The following is a 19,528-nucleotide window of genomic DNA, read 5'->3' on the forward strand; positions in this document are numbered from 1 at the left end:
AAGTTTGATTCGGTGGAAGACATCATTGAACACTACAAGCATTTTCCTATTATATTAATTGATGGGAAAGATAAAACTGGGGTCCACAGGGAACAGTGCTACCTGACTCGGCCACTGCCTCTCAACAGACTCTTCTCACCTTGGTAGCCTGGCCTGTGTTTATCTTCAGTTCAGTGCATCCAACGCCTCTATCGTTTTTCATTTATTTCAAAAGATTATTTTCTGTGGCTTTAAGGGATTTCTTCTTTGGCTTCACAGAAAAGAAAAACATTCTATAATGGAAATTAGAAAATCAATCACGAGTTTAAAAGCTCAAACCACAGAAGAGATATTTATAAGACGCAAAAATTAAAACTAACTTTTAAAAAGTATCTTCTAAAGAAAAAACTATAAACATGGTCATTACGTTCATGTTACTGACCAGCAAGAGAGGTTACAAGAAGCTATTGCTTAAATGTCTGCAGTTAGCACACAAGAAGTCTAGGTGAGATTCCCAAATCTACGCTCTTTAAAGAACCCAGCGCTGCCTTTTCTTTATTTCAGGACTGTTTGGACTTGTGAATTTCCATCGTCTACGTGATTCCTTATGCTAAGGATGTTGGTGAATGTTAGCTCTATTTGTCATCCTGGAAACTTAATTATAGGAAAGGGATATGCTGTGGAAAACAAGAACACTTGTAAATATCACTTTAAAGACAGAAATCAGAAATGCTTTGACTATGGTGTGAAACGGCCAATGGACCAGTCTCTAGCAGACTGTTTAGAGCTGCTTTAAAAAAAAGTGGAATTAGCAGATTCATAGTAGGGAGTAAGCTTAAGTCTGAGCGAAAGTACAATGTTTTTTTTTAAATTCTACCTGTGGACTTCCATTCAAAGGAAGAGAAGAATGTTCCTCTAATTAGTGTTAATATCTTGCAGGAACATTCCACATGTCACAATATTGTCCCCTCTCAAGGCTACGAGGATCTCATTTTATTCCTATTTTACAATACAGATGAGGAAACTGAGGCTCAAAGAGGTTACTGATCTTAATCTAAGAAGAGAGCCCAGATTTTTTCTGTTTTGCCTGGCTCCATTCAAGCACATCTTCCCAAGTACATTCCCTATGGGATTTTACAATCAAACTGAAAAGCTAAATTAAAAAGAAAGAGAGAAAGAAACAATTTGAAAATACAGATTTACCCACATTGAAATAGATAAATAAATAAACTCTTATAGTGGGGTAAACTTAAAAAAAAAGAATTCTGTTCGAAATTAATGTATATAATGACTTCAAATGTTACCAAAGCCTAGGTGTGAAATTTACGGAGTATTTATGTAATTGTAGATTTAATGCAGCAGTAAAACCAACAGAATAGGAAGGTAAGAGATATCAATGAAAACAATACCAACGATGCCCAGTGTTTCTCTAAAAAAGCAGACAATGAGCACTCTGATTGGAGCTGTTGGCGTCTACCCACCAGCTCACCAACTGCCCAGGTTCTCTCCTTTCACAAGGGCAATGTGAAGTAATACCTCTAAGTTAGACCAAGAGATTTGATGCAGAAGCTGCTTGTAAAGCTGGAACTCTTGATCGCCAGCTGAGCCTGTCTTAGAGTGCAGCTGCACAGAATAACATACAAACCACACACAAGAGTGTTTGGATTGGAGCTTGGCTACCGAGGAGCAGACTGCTCAGAGCTGAAGGTACTGTGGTTGCTGGTCACTCTCAACCGGACTTCAGCAAAACCAGGCCAGTGTGGAAACAGACTCTGCAGAGAGGTCACAGGTGCGTGTGCAGGAAGAATCTGACCTTCATCCTCAAAAGCTATTGGGAGATTACAGATCATTCCGATTTGCTTATTCCCTGGGGCTGTGCTACTCAATGCTATGTTCTCAAGAAATGTTCCTGAGTCTCCTCAAGCATTGCTGTTGTTAAAGTAAATGAGCATTAGGTGTTAGCATCTGATGAGGTCTATGTTTCCAAAAATATGTTATCACCTCTTGTTCACAAATGCACGATATGATGCTAAGAGGAAAAAGAAGTAGAAATCGACCATCTTATAATAAAACACCCACAACATTTATACATATGAAAATCTCTGGAAAGAAATAAAAAATTCAAAATATTGACAGGGATTGCTTTAGATGATTGGGATTTGAGAGACCATGTTAGTTATGTCTTCTGGAACTCAGATGCCAAGACAGGAGTTAGAAGTGCAAACATTTATTGGAGGCAACGCCTGAGAAAGATAAAGGGGAGAAGGAACAGCAGTAGACAGGGAGAGCCTTCAGGCTGGGATGTAGGGCTGACGCCTATAAGAGGAAAGAGGGAAGAAGGGAGGAATGAGTAGGAAAAGCACAGTCTGAGAGGCAGTTCTGCGAGAGTCTTGGCCAGCCCATTGGTAATATCCAGAGCAAAGATTGCCCATAGAGGAGAGAGTACCATAGTGGGCAGAAGTGGCCAGGTCTTAGTACATCACCATGCTAAGCCATTACCGGAGACTGCCCAGGGAAAACACAGCCTTCAAATGCCATGGGAGATCTAGAAGGCGCTGCAGCTGAGGCTGTCAGATGATTTATTGATCAGCAGGTTCTTCTTTCAAGGGAGATGCAAATGGCCCACCTCCATGCCTGCCATAGTGACGTTCTGGTTTTCAGTGTTGATTATAATAAGGACATTTTGCTTGTAATAGACTACTAAAGAATAAGGATGTATAAATTTTAATTGTACTTGATTCTTACAACAGTTCTGTAAAGAAGGCATGGAAGGTATTCTTAAATCATTTTATAATTGAGGAAACTATGTTTTCTTGGCAAAAATCTTACAGTGACATAGTCGTGGCTGAAAACAAGCTCTTCACACACAACTCTCCTATCCAGGGTCTAGCTGCTTATTGGCTCTGAAATTGAAAGCTCAATGATTTGGCCTTGGCATGCCCAAATTCCAGAGGGTTTTAATCCCTCTTCAACTATTATTTCATTTTTAGTTCGAAAGTGTCACTTGATACCCAGCCTCAGTAAAGCAGTGGAATTTTAGCTTTATCTGATTATAGCATCTATACATTCAAGATATTTCTTTTTGACTAAGTAATTCCCATTCTGGATCAGTTTATGTCTTCTTCCTCTCTAGTAATACCTGATGCACTTATTTGTGCACTGCATATGAATTCGCTGCTAGGCGCTCTTGTAAATGTTGGAATTATAGTGAATTTAGTGGGAGAAACAGACAACAGGTATATAATAAGATAATCTAAGTTGGTTTCCCATTACTTTGTTGTGTTTCCATTTTAATACTTATCACTGAGTGCTTGTGAGTGAGGCCAACATTAGATATTTTGATGAAGCTTATCTGAGATGGCTTTAAAAAGTTTTGAACCAAAAAATTTTAAATTTTTCCAAATTTACTCAATGGAAAATTCTCCCTCTTGGGTATATGGCGGGGGTGGGGGTGTTGTGTTTGAGTAGCCACATCATAGCTGAAATTGAATATTCTGTTCTAATTACTATAGAAGAATCCAAATTTTCCCCATTGTCAAATTTAGCCCATTGCCGTGTGTGTACACATACACACATTTTTTATAGGATGATCCATATTGTATATGATTAGCATTATATTTGTTATCTATTTTTTTATCCTGAGTAACATTTGTTCTAGCTAAGCATATTTACATTTTTTTGAACATTCATGATTTACAGCTGTGCTAACTTAAATGAAAGCAAATATGTAATTAAATGCCATAATATCTCTGTAATTGAGTATTAAATAAAGAAACTTAAAATATAGTTAAATTTTGTTTGTTTCATGCCCTACTATCCCTAAAGCCCTTTTGAAATCATATTCAGGGTAAATTTATGATAAAATTTCTAGATCAATTTTTGACATATGAGCACTAGCCTATGCTAGGTTTGAGGGATAAAGATGAAAAAGACACAATTCCTGTGACTGAAGGCTAAAAGCCTGGCAGGCAAAGTACACATGTAATTAAAATCACGCAATTCAGAAACATAGATTCGGTAATTCTCTCCCTTGTCCCACCGTTGCGTTGGCAGACAGAAATGGATGCACTGGGGAGGGGACAGTCAGGGAAGGCTGCCCAGGGGAGATGTTCAAGCAGAATTGAGGAAGCCTCTAGAATGCAAGCTTTAGAATTACAGACACTTCGTCCGTCTATTTTTGAGCATTCTTATCTTTAGGGCACTATTCTAGACCATTCTAGTCACTAGGGAAGCAGCAATTTACCTACCGCGTGGGTAAGTGAACACAATAGAGGTGGCATCCACGGGGAAAGGACAATGCTTTAGTAAGTGTCCTGGGGAGATTGGCTCACCATATGGGAGAAAAATGCAATTATGTCTCTACTTCAAGTCATATTTAAAAACAAATTCTCCATGGTGCAAATAGCTAAAAGTGAAAAGCAAACTTTAAATTGAGTCTTGCATTTTCTTCTAATAATTCTTTTGTCTGTGGGATAGGGAAACAGTTCTTAAACAAAATGAAAACATAAATCATAAAGGGAAAGATTGATAGGTTCATTACACTAAAACTTAAAATGTTTGCAAAAGTTAGACAAAGTCAAAAGGGCTTTAAACAGCCTAATATAAGAATGAGCTAAGGATATAAATAAGCAAAAAATGAAAAAAACAAAAGCCAACTCTTTGCCTTGTGAGTTAAGATGTCCAGGCTTGCTATCATAACTGGACAGTGGTGGAATTGACACAAGGATGCCAACAGACACTGTCATGGAATGGACCTGTCTTTAAGGACAAATGACATGAAGCCTAATGGAGCAGACCAGGAGATGGAAGTATGGCTTCTCTGGTCCCCAACCCCACAGTGCTGGACAACAGACCCACATCGAGGGAGATTTGAGCCAGAATGCTTAAAGAGAGGCCAGGAGAGTGGGCAACCTCCATGGGAATGGCAAGTGAGCTCCCTGTCTGCCCACTAGATGAAAGGAAAAGGGACAAATGGATCCTAAACCCTTCCTCTGTGCTTACTGAGAGACTTGCTGAAACAAAGAGCAATCACCCAGGAGCCTCCCCAGCATGCTCAGGCTTCATGCTTATCTGACGTCTACAAAGCTACGTCTACAACCATAGCCAAGAAATGCCAATTAAATAACAATTGTATAGCACTTTTCACCCATCAGCGTGGTCAAAATTAAAGATTCAGATAGTATCAAAAGCTGACGAGGACGCAAAGAAATAAAAATTCTCAATTGCTAGTTGAAGCATTGCAGGGTAGGTACCTGACAATTAGCATTTTCGTTGTAATGTAAGTGCCTGACTTTGAGCTTTTGATTGCAGAGGCATCCATTTCAAAGACATCCTCTTGAGTAAACACGTTGCCAGCTACACAACTAGACGAAGAGCCAGGCCGCCCCACCCAGGAAGTTCGGCTCTGGTGACCTAGTTAACTGACCTCCTGAGTGACCCCGGTTTTCCCTTCCTGTGCTTTAATTCCCATTCTTGTTGTAAATTCACCAAGAGCAAACCAGCAAATTCCTAGGCACCCCACCCTTGACCTCAGTAAAGGCAGATCCCCAGGCCCCCACACTCACTCTCTCTCTTTTCTTTCAACCTTCCTGTGTGGCCTTGGACTTGTGAATAATAAGCCTTGTTTCTTTCAAAGTTCCCTGATGGTTGTTGCTGAGGTGTGTCTTACTACCATAATAAGAGCCACAAGGGCCAGTCCAGCCTCAACACTGGCTCCAGTCATGGAAATGTATGTGGGAGCTCGCACAAGTGCGGGCCCAGGTGAGTCCCCACAACCATTCCTAGTCAATACCATCACTATCAACAGGCTGAGACTGACAAAAGCAAACATGATTCAGAACAGCACTTTGGAAAGCAATTTCACAGTATTTAGTAAAATTCTGAATGTACACTCTCACTACAGTAAGACTTCCAATGAAAATATGGCTAAATATGAACTTATCTTTGATCCCGTTGGAAACTCCACTACATTGACAATAAAGGAATTGAAAAGGCAAGAACATAAGATAAAGGGAATGGAAAAAAATATGGCAGAAGAAGAGAGGTGCCCACAAAATTTTGGATGAGGGAAATTAAATGGACAAAGAGTAACTGAGTAAATAGAGAAAGCTAAATGTAAGCCTGCTAGGAGGAAATTCAACAGGAAACAAGCGGTTCCCATTACAAAAATCTGGAAAGGCTCAGAAATTGGAGTCACAAGTTACCCTTAAGGACTGGGTGAAAAGAAGACTCATGGATGGTCACTATAAGAATCAGTTATAACCAGCATCCCTCCCGTAGGAATCACAGGCTACTATCCCTTCCTTACCCAGGTGGTCATCAGAGAACACATCTCCAGAAAATATTTAGAATTAAGCATATAAGGTACTGCTGAAAATGAGAAATATGTGCTATGCCAAAAATTAGGGTTTAACTGAAAATTTCATTCCAAATTTATAGAACTCCAATGCCTCTTAAACACTTGGTTCCCAGGAGGAGCAGACAGAATCATCACCCGAAACTGACAGAAGAGAGTAATTCTGCTACAAATACTGACATGTGCTGGTTCCCAACAAAAGAGCAGATCCCCACTCTATCACTCTACAGTGAAGACCCACCCATGCACACACAGGTTCCAGCTAGTATTTTTGTGCCTCATTCTTAAATATGAACAGTCAAGATCTTAGAGAAGAGCTTCTAAAATGAAAGGCGTTAAACGAAACCTATAAACCAGAAAAAGAAAAAACACAAGAGAGAGATACGATGTGGAATGGAGAAGAAAATTACAAAGAGAAATATAGTTAATCTGATAAGAGAGGTAAGACATTGAATCCATGAAATATGAATAGAATGGTAATTAGATAAATAAGTATTCAGAAGTAAAATTGAAAGCACTAAAAGGAAAACAGACAAAACCACAATGATAGTTGGAAATTTTAATACACATCTCTCAGAAATTGATAGAGTAAACAAGCAAAAATGAATAAAGCTATAGAAAATTTTAACACCACCATCGACCAACTAGACCTAATTGTCATTTATAGACTACTTCACAAAACAAATATAGAATATACATCTTTTTCTATTCCACACAGAACATTCACTAAGAAGGACCATCTTCTGCGACCTAAAACAAGTTTCAATAAATTTTAAAGGACTGCAAAAATATAAGTTGTATTCTCTTAGCCAAAAAAAGGAGAATTAAAATAGAAATGAATAACAATAAGATACCTAGAAAAATCTCCAACTATATAGAAATTAAGCAACACATTGCTAAACTACTCATGATCAAAGAAGGAAACACAAGAAAAATCAAAAATTTTTCAAAATCAATGACAATGAAACACAAAATACCAAAATTGGAGGATATAGCTATCTTTCAAATATAATGATTTAATATAAGCATTTATACCTTAAAAGCCTTAAATGCTTATATTAGAAAAGAAAGATCCATAATCAAGTACCTGTTTCCACTTTAAGCTATAAAGAAAGCATAAATTAAGCCCAAAGTAAGTAGAAAGAAATAATAAAAAGCAGAAATCAAGGAAACAAACAAACAAACAAAAAAAAAAACAAAGAAAAGCAACAAAGACAAAAATTGGTTTTTTTTAAAGATTAAGAAAATTAATAAACAGCTAAAGTAATCAAAAACATAAGCAAAAGAAAACACAAATTACTAATAAGGAATAAAAGAAGGGACAACACAACAGATCCCACAGACATTGAAAGGACATTAAAGGGATATCAGAAGCACCTTTATTCCAGTGAAGTTGAAAAATTCAACTCCACAGATACAAGACTAACACAAGAAGAAAGAGAAAATCTGAATAACACTTCACATTAAAAGAAATTAGAAACTTTCCCACAAAGAAAGCTCTCAACTATGATGGATCCTCTCAAACATTTTAAGAAGTAATAATAGTAAACGTATAAACTTTTTCAGAAAATAGAAAAGAGGGAACACTTTCCAACTCTTGTCATAAGACTGGTATAAACCCAATCATAAGTAAATAAAGAAACAAGTAAACCTAACACAGACAATACAAAGAAAGAAAATTATAGATTAATATGCTTCGCAAGCATAGGTACACAAATCCTTAACAAAACATTAGCAAATCAGTTGGGAAAAAAGATGCTGACCTAAGTAACTTGAGAGCTGAGTGCAGACTGCAAGACTAAAGACAAAAGGAACTGCAGATTGGCACCATACTCCAGCTGGTAAAGTTATTTCTCATGCACGTAACTGTATACATGCATCCTGCATACATGCAAATTGGAATAGAACAAATAAGTAAATGAATGGCAGGTGGTGGGAGCTAGGCTTCTCCCTGTTAGAGTGGGAGATTGATAAAGTCAGAATGAGCCATGTAACACCGCCTTAGAGCTGGAGACATCAGTAGGAATTCATGTTTTGCTTAATATAGATACATATGGATAAATATAGAAAAAATTACAGATATATGTGTGTATACATGTTACTATACACACACACAGTTGCAAGCTCTGCTCACTGAGAGGGCCTAGAGGCAATGACACCCCAGTAGCAACTAGCACACCCAGTGCCCAGATCTTGATTTCTAATATTCTCCAATAAAGAGAACCAGAGCTCCCAGGAGAAATGGCTGATTGTCAGGCTGGGACAGGGAACATATATGATGAGCCTGTAGCATTTTGTAGTGCCAGAAAGGAAGGACGTGCTCAAAAACAACTGCACAATGATGGGGGTATGTCAAAGGGACACAGGAGCCAAGTGAAAGAATTCCCAATGTGACAGTTTGAGCAACAAAACAAATAACATAGCATTAGATTACAGTCAAATCTATAAAATAAATATCCATGAGTCCACATTGATATAAATAGATGATGAACAATAGACAAATGTCACACACAGAAGCATTCCAAGTAATTTATGTAGATACTCCACCCTCAGGGAGGTGGACGATAACTCTCCACCTTTTAAGAGTAGGCTATGCATAGTGACTTCCTTCCAAAGAGGAGAGCATGGAAAGAGCGGGAAAGTGTGTGACTTTACATTGGAAGAAGCTGACAAACTGCCTCGGCCAGATGATTAAGCTTAACAACTGTCAGTGATAAATCCTGTTGACAGTATGTGCCCTTGATATGACGTGATGAGAATGGCACTTTACCTCTGTGGTCTTCCTCCCAAAATCCCATAATCACAGTCTAATGATGAAGAAAATATCAGACAAACCTGAGAACATTCTACAAAATACCTAACACTCCTCAAAACTGTCAAGGTCATCAAAAGCAAAGGAAGTCTGAAAAACTGTCATAATCTAGAGGAGTCTAAGACTCATGACAAATAAATGCAATAAGGAATCCTGGATGGAACGCAGGGACAGAAAAATTACAACAGGTGAAAACTAAAGAAATCCAAATGGAGTATAGAGTTTAGTTAATCATAATGAAGCAATATTGGTTCATTAATTGTAACAAATATATTTGCAAGATGTAAATAATGGAAGTTCTTGGCAATAAGAGAAATTGGGAGTGGAGTATAGGGGAATTCTCTGTACTATTTTTGCAACTTTTCTGTAAATCTGAAGCTAGTCTAAAACAAAAAAAAATTAATTTAAAAAAAGTAACTAGTGGGGCTGGCCCCGTGGCCGAGTGGTTAAGTTTGCACGCTCCACTTTGGCAGCCCAGAGTTTCACCTGTTCGGACCCTGGTCGCAGACATGGCACTGCTCATCAGACCACGTTGAGGTGGCGTCCCACATGCCACAACTAGGAGGACCCACAACTGAAAATACACAACTATGTGCTGGGGGGATTTGGGGAGAAAAAAAGCAGAAAAAAAAAAGACAATTGGCAATAGTTGTTAGCTCAGGTGCCAATCTTTAGAAAAATAAAAAGAATCTTCACAAAAAAAAATAACTAGTGACACAGATTGACTGAATGGATAAAAAATAGATCCACTTATATGCAGTCTAGAAGAGACTCATTTTAGATCTAAGAACACACATAGGTAAAAAGCAAAAAGTTAGAAAAAGATATTTCATGCAATCAGGAATCCAAAGGGATTGGAGTGGTCAGACTTACATCAGACAAAGCAGATTTTAAGATAAAAACTGTCACAAGAGACAGAGAAGGAATTAAATAATGATAAAAGTGTCAATTCACCATGAAGATATAACAATTATAAATATGTATGCATCTAACATTAGAGCTCCCTAATATATGAAGCAAACATTGACAGAACTGAAGGGAGAAATAGACAGCAGCACAGAAATCGTAGGACACTTTAATACTCCATTTTCAGTTATGGATAGAACAACCAGACAGATCAGTAAGGAAACAGAGAACTTGAAGAGCACTGTAGACCAACTGGACCCAAAAGACATATACAGAACACTCCACCCAACCACAACAGAATACCCATTCTTCTCCAGCAAACATGCAACATTCTCCAAGATAGACCACATGTTAGGCCACAAAACAAGTTTAACAAAGTTAAGAAGATTGAGATCATACAAAATATCTTCTCCAACCACAATGGAATGAAACTAAAAATCAATAGCGGAGAGGAAACAGAAAAATCCACAAGAAGGTGGAAATTAAACAACTTATTCTTAAACAAACAGTAAGTCAAAGAAAAGTCACAAAGAAATTTAGAAAATATCTGGAGACAAATGAAAACAAAACACAACATACCAAAATATATGGGATGCAGCAGAAGCAGTACTAAAAGGGAAGTTTATAGCAATAGCAATTACATTAAAAAAGAAGAAAGATCTCAATCAGTAATCTAACTTTATACCTTAAGGTACTAGAAAGAGAAAAAACTAAACTAAAAGTTAGCAGAGGAAGATAATATCAAGAGAACCAGAAGACAAGCCACAGACTGGGAGAAACTCTGCAAAACACACATCTGGAAAGGACTATTATCCAAAATATAAAAAGAACTCTTAAAACTCAACAATAAGAAAACAAACAATCCAATTAAAAAATGGGCCAAAGACCTTAACAGATACCTCACCAAAGAAAATATACAGATGACAACTAAGCATATGAAAAGATGCTCCACATCATATATCATCAGGGGCAAGCACATTTAAACAATAATGAGATACCTCGACACACCTATTAGAATGGCCAAAATCCAGAATAATGATAACACGAAATGCAGACAAGCATGTGGAGCAACAGGAATTCTGATACATTGTTGATGGGAATGCAAAATGGTACAGTCACTTTGGAAGACAGTGTGCCAGTTTCTTAAAAAACTAAATATACTCTTGCCATATGATCCAGCAATCACATTCCTTGGTATTCAGCCAAAGGAGTTAAAAACATATGTCCACACAAAAATCTGCACATGGATGTTTATAGCAGTTTTATTCATAACTGCCAAAACTTGGCAGCAACCAAGATGTCCATCAGTATGTAAATGGATAAATAAACTGTGGTGCATCTAGACAATGGAATCCTATTCGGTGCTAAAAAGAAATGAGCTATCAAGTCATGAAAATACATGGAGGAAACTTAAACGCATATGACCAAGTGAAAGAAGCCAATCTGAAAAGGCTACAGACTGTATGATTCCAACTGTATGGTATTCTGAAAAAGGCAAAACATGGAGACAAAAAAAAGATGAGTGGTTGGGGGGAGGAGGAGGAAGAGGGAGATGAGGCAGTGAAAATATTTTGTATCCACCACCCAGAGGATTTTTAGGGCAGTGAAAATATTTTGTATAATATTATAATCATGAATAAATGTCATTATACACTTGTCCAAACCCATAGAATGTACAACACAAAGAGTGAACCCTAAGGTAAACCATGGACTTTGGGTGATTATGACGTGTAAGTGTGGGTTCATCCTTGGTAGAAAATGTACCACCGTAGTGAGAGATGCTCATAATAGGGAAGGCTATGCATGTATCGGGGAGGGGGTATACGGGAAATCTCTGTATTTTCCTCTCAATTTTAAAGTCTTAAACAAAAACATCAAAAAATTTAGCAGAAGAAAGGAAACAAAAAAGATTAGAGGAAAGAGAAACAAAATAGAGAATAGAAAAACAAAAGAAAAAAAAATCAACGAAGAAATTGACAAACTCTTAGCAAAATTAACTAAGAAAAAGACAGAGAAGTTTCAAATAACTAAAATTAGAAATGAAAGAGGGAATATTACAACTGATGCCACAGAAATAAAAGGAATTCTAAGAGACTACCATGAATAATTATACAACAACAAATTGGATAACCTAGAATAAGAGGATAAATTCCTAGAAACATACGACACACCAAGATTGAATCATGAAGAAATTTTTAAAAATCTGAACAGACCTCTAAATAGTAAGGAAATTGAAGCGGTAATCAAAAACATCTCAACAAAGAAAAGCCCGGGATCGCATGTCTTCACTGGAGAGTTCCTAATATTTAAAGAATAATTAACACCATTATTCCTAAACTTTTCCAAAGAATCAAAGAGGTGGGCACACTTCCAAATTCATCTAGGAGGTCAGCATTGCTCTGATATCAAAACCAGATAAAGACACAACAAAGAAAGAAAACTATGGACCAGTATCCATGATGAATATTGATGTAAAAATCCTAAACAAAATACTAGCTAACTGAATTCAACAGCACATTAAGAGGATCATACACCATGAGCAAGTGGGATTCATACTTGGAATGTGAGGATTGTTCAACATATGAAAATCAGTAAATGTAATATACCACATTAACAGAATGAAAGGTAAAACCCACTTGATCATTTCAAATGATGCGTAAAAAGCTTTTGATAAAATTCAATACTTTTTCATGATAAAAACACTCAACAAACCAGAAATAGATGGAAACTGACTCAACATGTTAAAAGCCATCTATGAAAAGCCCACAGTTAACATTGTACCCAACTGTGAAAGACTGAAACTTTTCCTCTAAGATCAGGAACAAAGCAAGGATGCCCACTCTTGCCACTATTATTCAACATAGTACTGGAACTCCTAGATGGAGCATCATCCAAACTGGAAGGGAAGAAGTACATTACCTCTGTGTTCAGATGACATGATCTTATATGTAGAAAACACTAAAGAACCCACTAAAAAAATGTTAAAACTAATAAACAATTTCAGCAAACTTGCAGGATACAAAATCAACATGTAAAAATCAGTTGTGTTTCTATACACTAACAATGAAAACTTCAAAAAGGAAATTAAGAAAACAATCCTATTTACAATAGTGTCAAAAAGAATAAAATATGTAGGAAAAAACCTAACCAAGGAGGTGAAATACTTGTATGCTGAAAACTACAAAATATTGCTGAAAGAAGTCAAAGATGATACAAATAAATGGAAAGGCATCCTGTGTTCATGGATTAGAAGACTTAATATTGTTAAAAGGTCCATACTACCGAAAGTGATCTACAGATTCAATGCCACCCCTATCAAAATCCTAATGGCATTTTTTGCAGAAACAGAAAAAAATTCTAAAATTCATATGGAATCTCAAGGAATTCCAAATAGTCCAAATCATCTTGAAAAAGAAGAACAAAGTTGGAGGTCCCACACTTCCTGGTTTCAAAACATCTTATAAAGCAACAGTAATTAAGACAGTAGGGGACTGACTTAAAAACAGACCAATGGAACAGAATAGAGGGCCCAGAAATAAAGCCTTGCATATGTGATCAAATGATCTTTGACAAGGGTGCCAAGACGAAACACACTGGAGGAAAGACAATCTCTTCTACATACAGTGTTTAGAAAACTGGATATCTTTATGCAAAAGAATGAATTTGGACCCTTAACTTAGACCACATACAAAAATTAACTCAAAATGGATTATAGAGCTAAACATAAGATCTAAAACTATAAAACTCCTGAAAGAAAACATAGGAAAAGCTTCAAGACATTGGATTTGTAACAATTTCTTGGATATGACACCAAAAGCACAGGCAACAAAAGCAAAAATAGACAAATGGGACTACATCAAACTTAAATACTTCTGTGCGGCAAAGGAGAGAATCAACAGGGTGAAAAGGCAACCTATAGACAGGAAAAAACCAAATAACCCGATTTAAGAGATTGGACAAAGGACTGGAATAGATACTTCTCCAAAGAAGATAGACAAATGGCCCACAAGCATATGAAAAGATGCTCAACATCAGGGAGATGCAAATAGAAACCTCACACCATTAGTATGCTCGCTATCCAAAAAAAAAAAAAGAAAAGAACAAGTGCTGGAGAGGATGTGGAGACGCTGGAACCCTGCGCACTGTTGATGGGAATGTAAAACGGTTCAACTGCGATGGAAAACAGAATGGAGTTTCCTCAAAAAACTAAAAATAGAACTACCATATGATCCAGCAATCCCACTTCTTGGTATATATCCAAAAGAACTGAAAACAAGATCTTGAAAAGATATTTGCACATCCATGTTCATTATAGCATTATTCACAATAGCCAAGAAATGAAAGCAACCTAAATGTCCATTGGCAAATGAATGGATAAAGAAACTGTGATCTATCAATACAAAGGAATATTATTCAGCTTTAAAAAGGAAGGAAATTCTGTCATACTACACAACATGGATGACCCTCGAGAACATTACGCTAAGTGAAATAAACCAGACGTAAAACACAAACACAGTATGATTCCACTTGTAGGAAGTATCTAAAGTAGTCAAATAAAGAAACAGAAAGTAGAATATGATTACCAAGGGCCAAGGGGGAGGAGGAAACAGGGAGTTGTCCGATGGGTATAGAGTTTCAGTTTTTCAAGATGGAAAAGGTCTCAAGATCTGTTGCACAAATATGTACAAATAGTTAACACCACTGTCCTGTACACTTAAAAATGGTTACGATGATAAATTTTATGCTTTGTGCTTTTTACCACAGTAAAAAAAATGAAAATAAGCAATTGACAAAATGTACATATGTGTGTAGGGGTGTGTGTGTGTATCCAGCATATACATATAAGGTGAGTATCTCACAAACAAGTAGGATTTATCCCAGGAATGCTATGTTTGTTTAACATTTGAAAGTCAATGTAATTCGGCACATTAACAAACTAAATGAGAAAATTTATTTGGTCATCTCAATAAATGCAGAAAAAGCATTTGAAAATAATTTACCACTAATTCATAACAAAACTACTACAAAGTAGGAATCAAAGGAAATTTACTAGGATAATCTGATCTTTGTGTTATCTCAAATATGTTCACCTTAAAATCAGGACGAGGCCAAGATGTTTGCTCTCACCGCTTCTACTCACCATTGTTCTAGAGGTCCTAGGTAGTGCAGTAAAGCAACAAAAAAATAACAAATAGGAGGCATAAAGATAGGACAGGAGGAAGTAAAACTGTCTTCATTCAAAGATGACATGACTGTGTATGTAAAAAAATCCTAAGAACTCTGTAAAACTATTAAAATAATAAAATTTAGCAAAGTCAATATAAAAATACTGTATTTCTATGCCTCAGAAACTATCAATTGGAAAATAATTTTTAATTCTATTTTGAATATCATTAATACATTTAGGAATAAATGAAATGGAAAAAAATGTACAATATCTCTACACTAAAAAGTAGAATCATTGCGAAGAGAAATTAAAGAAGATCTAAATAAACGGAGAGAGGGGTCACGTTCATGACTGGAAGACTCTGTATTATTAACATGTCACTTCTCTCCATATTTATCTAAAAATCCTAGCAGAGTTCTCTAGAAACCGAAAAGGTGATTTTAAAATTTATATGAAATTGCAAAGGATGTAAGTCTAGCCAAAATAATCTAGAAAACAAAGAAAAAAGTTGAAGGACTTATAGTACTTGATTTCAAGACTTATTACAGCAAAGCTACAGTAACTAGAGCAGTGGTATTAACATGAAGATGAATAAATAAGTCAGTTGAATGGAGTCCACAATCCACAAATAGTTTCACACATTATAGTCAATTGATTTTTGGCAAAAGCACCAAAGTTATTCAATCAAAAAAAAAAAAGAGCTCTTCCCATAAATGGAGGTGGAAAAACTAGATATCCACATGGACAAAAAAAAATTAGGTCAATTTCGCACCATATAAAACAAAGCAAAAACACAGAAGTGGATCATAGATAAAAATGCAAAAGCTAAAACTACAGAACTTCTAGAAGAAAACAGGAGTGCACCTTTCAACCTTGGGTAGGCAATGATTTCTTTGTTATGACACCAAAAGTAAATAATTGTAAAGGAAAAACTTGATAAATTGGATTTCATCAAAAGTAAAACTTTCTGCTCTTCAAAAGAGACTATTAAGAAAATAATAGGCAAGCCCCAGATTGAGAGAAAATATTGTATACATATTTGATATATATTTCCTATCTAGAAAATATAGAGAACTCCTGCAAATCAATTATAAACAGACTTGAATAAACACTTCACAAAATAAGATTACAAATGGCCAGAAAACATACGAAAAGATGCTCCACATTATTAGTCATGAGAGAAATGAAAACAGTTGAATAGAGAAAGGAGATGATGAAGAAGGAAGATGACTTGTTTTCCATCATAAACTTTTTAGTACTATTTGACTTTACAAAATGAGGTGTGTATGTGTGTGTAACTTTTTACAGCAAACATTAAATTTTACAAAGGAGCATGTCCTGTGAAGCCACTCTGTCAGTCTAGTCCTTGTAGGAAACAGAATTTATCCCAAATGTTCAAATAAAGTGCCCTTTATGAAGAGACTTTGGAGAGCAATAGGCAGGGTGAAAGAAACAATGGGTGGTGAGAGACACCGAAACCAGCAATAGTGGGAACCTGTTCCCTTGCTTAGGGCTGAGGGACGAGGAGAGGAAAGAGAGGTGCTGGAGCCCAGTCAGAGCTGGAGCAGGGGAGGGGGCCTGCCCAGAGGGAGCTGCAGTCATGGAGGGACAGACCTACTGCCAGACATATGGCATTGAAACAAAGAGGAAGCTAGGGAAAACTACCCAGACCCCTCCTTTCTGCCCTCTAATCTACTGCCAGAGCCTCCCATTGGCCAAACCCAACGGGAAGGCAATAAGAGTGTAGTTTACAGGGATCAGCATCCCAGGACAGAGCAGTCAAATAAACAGTGGACAACAGATTAGAGAGAGCAAATGCAGAATAACCAGCAAACCCACCCATTCTACTTGTGTTTTTAGAATCCCCCTTGAGAATCCCTTGCACACTTGCAATGAAATGTGCACAAAGATGTTCTCTTTAGCACTGTCTATATCAGCAAAACATTATGTTCCCTTGGCAGAAAACTATATAGTCATCAAGAGGAAAGAGCTAGATTATATATTTCAACATCAATGGGTATCAACAACAAATGTATAATACTACCTCAGTAAATTTTGAGAGGACATAAAATAATACCATATACTGTTCATGGGTACATGTGAAAAGTACATAAAAAGTATGAATCACGGATTGTGTGTGTATGACATGGAATTAAGGGAATGAGACCGGGAAGAGCAAACAACAATTATAAACTACATTTCAAGAACCCTAATATGTGCCAAGTACCATTTTAAGCACTTCAGATATACTGTTTTCTTAAATCTTTTCAACAAGACTGTCGGTTAGTGGCCATTATAATCCCTAATTTTTAGAAGATGAAAATGAAGCACAGAAAACACAATAACTTTTTAAGTTCCCTCATTCAACCTCTCCTCTATTCCAAAAATATTGAGTTCCATTCTGTGCCAGGCACTGTCCTAGGCACTAAGATAACAGCAGGGACAAAACCACGTCCTCCTCCAGCTCACAGTGTAGGGGTGGGAGAAAGATAACAGATGTAAATTATAAAGTCTAGAAATTACAAATTATCAAGTCTGTTGGAGGAAATTAAGTGCCATGGAGAAGTGAATAAGGGAAGGAAGATAGTGAGTGCTGGACTGTTGGCAATTTTCAATAGGGTAGCCAGGGAAGGCTCGGCTGAAGGCGTTTTGGAATAGAAACATGAAGGTGAAGACATGGATTTCGGAGGCAAGGGCGGCCCCGGCAGAGGGAAGGCCTGTGACAGGCATGCAGCTAGCAAGTTCACGGAATAGACAAGAGACCAGTCTTTCCCTCCTTCTCTCTCTGTCACAGACACACACTTGCACACATACACAGTCCGGAGGCCCCCTTTCTCTTCTCTCCTTTTTCTTTCTCTATAGCACTTACGCATTTTCCACAGTGACCAACCCATCCCAGTTCACCCTGGACTTGCACTGAAAGTTCTGTGTCTTGAGAAACATCTTGTCGTCCACCAAAGTGTCCCAAGTGTCTCTATCAGTTCCTGGCACATAGTAGGCACTCAACAGATATTTGATGGAAGAAGGAACGAATAGCCGAGAGGGAGAGTAACAGGAGTGAAGTCAGAATGGTGACAAGATCTGGATCATGTAGAACCTTGTTGCCATTGAAAAGACTGGCTTTGGGTGGAAGAAGGATCACTCTGGCTGCTGAGCTGAGAATAAACTGGAGAGGGATGAGGGCAGAAGTAAGGAAAGCAGTTAGAAGGCCATTGAAATAACCCAAGAAGTGACAAGTGACATTGCTGCCTCAGGCCAGGATGCAGCAATGGAGGGGAGAAGTGGTCACCCATTTTGAAGGTGAGGAGATCTGGTAAGAGAGGAGCTTAGAAAGGTTTTCTGAAAGATGGAGCCAGGATTCAATGCAGGGAGTCTGAGGGCAGCGCCAGCGCAGGTGCTTAAGCCCAGCAGTGTGCTGAGGGATAAAGGTGCTGGGGTGCACCCAGGAAGCCGTGTAGCTTAAACTGAAGCTGAGCGCTGTTCTCTGGCAGTTCTGGCCACTGTGACTGACAGAGAGCTCTGTTGAATTAGGAGGCACCCTTCAGAGAGCATCCCTTGCTGATGTGCACCTCTTGGAGAACAGAATCTGGATGGATTCACTCCCCATGGCGTCCCTCCTGCTCCAGCAGTCCCCTTTGCCTGACAGTCACTTCCTAAGAATGCTAGGAAGTGCAAGCCACCATGATGATGGTGGGGCCCTTGCCAAGTCATTTAGGGGATGCTCCATCAAATCAGCCCAATTCTATACCCCTTAGAACCAGCACAGAAGGAAAAAAATTACATTTCCTATGGGGAATAAATGTCAAAAAATATCTAAGACAACTCTGGTGGAAAAAAATAGTGGGGAGCAGGTGAGGAGGCAATCTTGCCTCACCAGATTTTTTAAAAAATAAAGCCACTGTAATAAAACATACTAGAAATTCACAAATAGGAAACTCAAGATGTGATAAAGGTGGTATTACAAGTCAGTGGGAAAAAGGTGGTTTACTGAAATAAAGATTGCCAGAACAACAAGTGCCTCCCTGTCAAACGGGAGGGAAAGGTAGATCCCTCCTCTGACCTACATGAGAATTTACATTCTCCGTGAGAATTAAATATTTAAAGATAAAAATATATAACAATGACTATTTTGAAAAAATTTATGAAAATATTTGTAGGCCTTTGGTATTTGTGGCAGTGGTGTGTGTGTTTGGGGGGATTTCTTAAGCAAGACAGGACACTCAAAAAGAAAAAAACAAAAGGAAATGAAGAAACATTTGACTATGAAAATATTTAAAATATGACAAAAAAGACAATCAGCAAAGTCAAA

At 37.4% G+C, this 19,528-nt stretch overlaps 1 protein-coding gene and 1 long non-coding RNA gene across 7 annotated transcripts in view; one reads left to right on the forward strand and one right to left on the reverse strand.

The window, feature by feature from the left end:
* Positions 1 to 4,604, forward strand: part of CLNK (cytokine dependent hematopoietic cell linker) — a 153,912-nt gene extending 149,308 nt beyond the window's left edge. For all 6 annotated transcript variants that reach the window (XM_070506223.1, XM_070506226.1, XM_070506225.1 and 3 more), the window contains one exon: positions 1 to 4,604. In XM_070506223.1, the coding sequence (XP_070362324.1) occupies positions 1 to 147 (147 nt within the window). In that variant the 3' untranslated portion in view covers positions 148 to 4,604.
* LOC123284798 (uncharacterized) overlaps positions 2,685 to 19,528 on the reverse strand; it is a 26,237-nt gene continuing 9,393 nt past the window's right edge. Inside the window, exon 2 of the long non-coding RNA XR_006526168.2 lies at positions 2,685 to 19,528. This exon is cut by the window's right edge and continues 9,053 nt beyond it. This is a non-coding gene — a long non-coding RNA (uncharacterized lncRNA).

This window comes from Equus asinus, chromosome 3 (genome assembly GCF_041296235.1).
Source record: "Equus asinus isolate D_3611 breed Donkey chromosome 3, EquAss-T2T_v2, whole genome shotgun sequence".
Taxonomy (NCBI): Eukaryota; Metazoa; Chordata; class Mammalia; order Perissodactyla; family Equidae; genus Equus; species Equus asinus.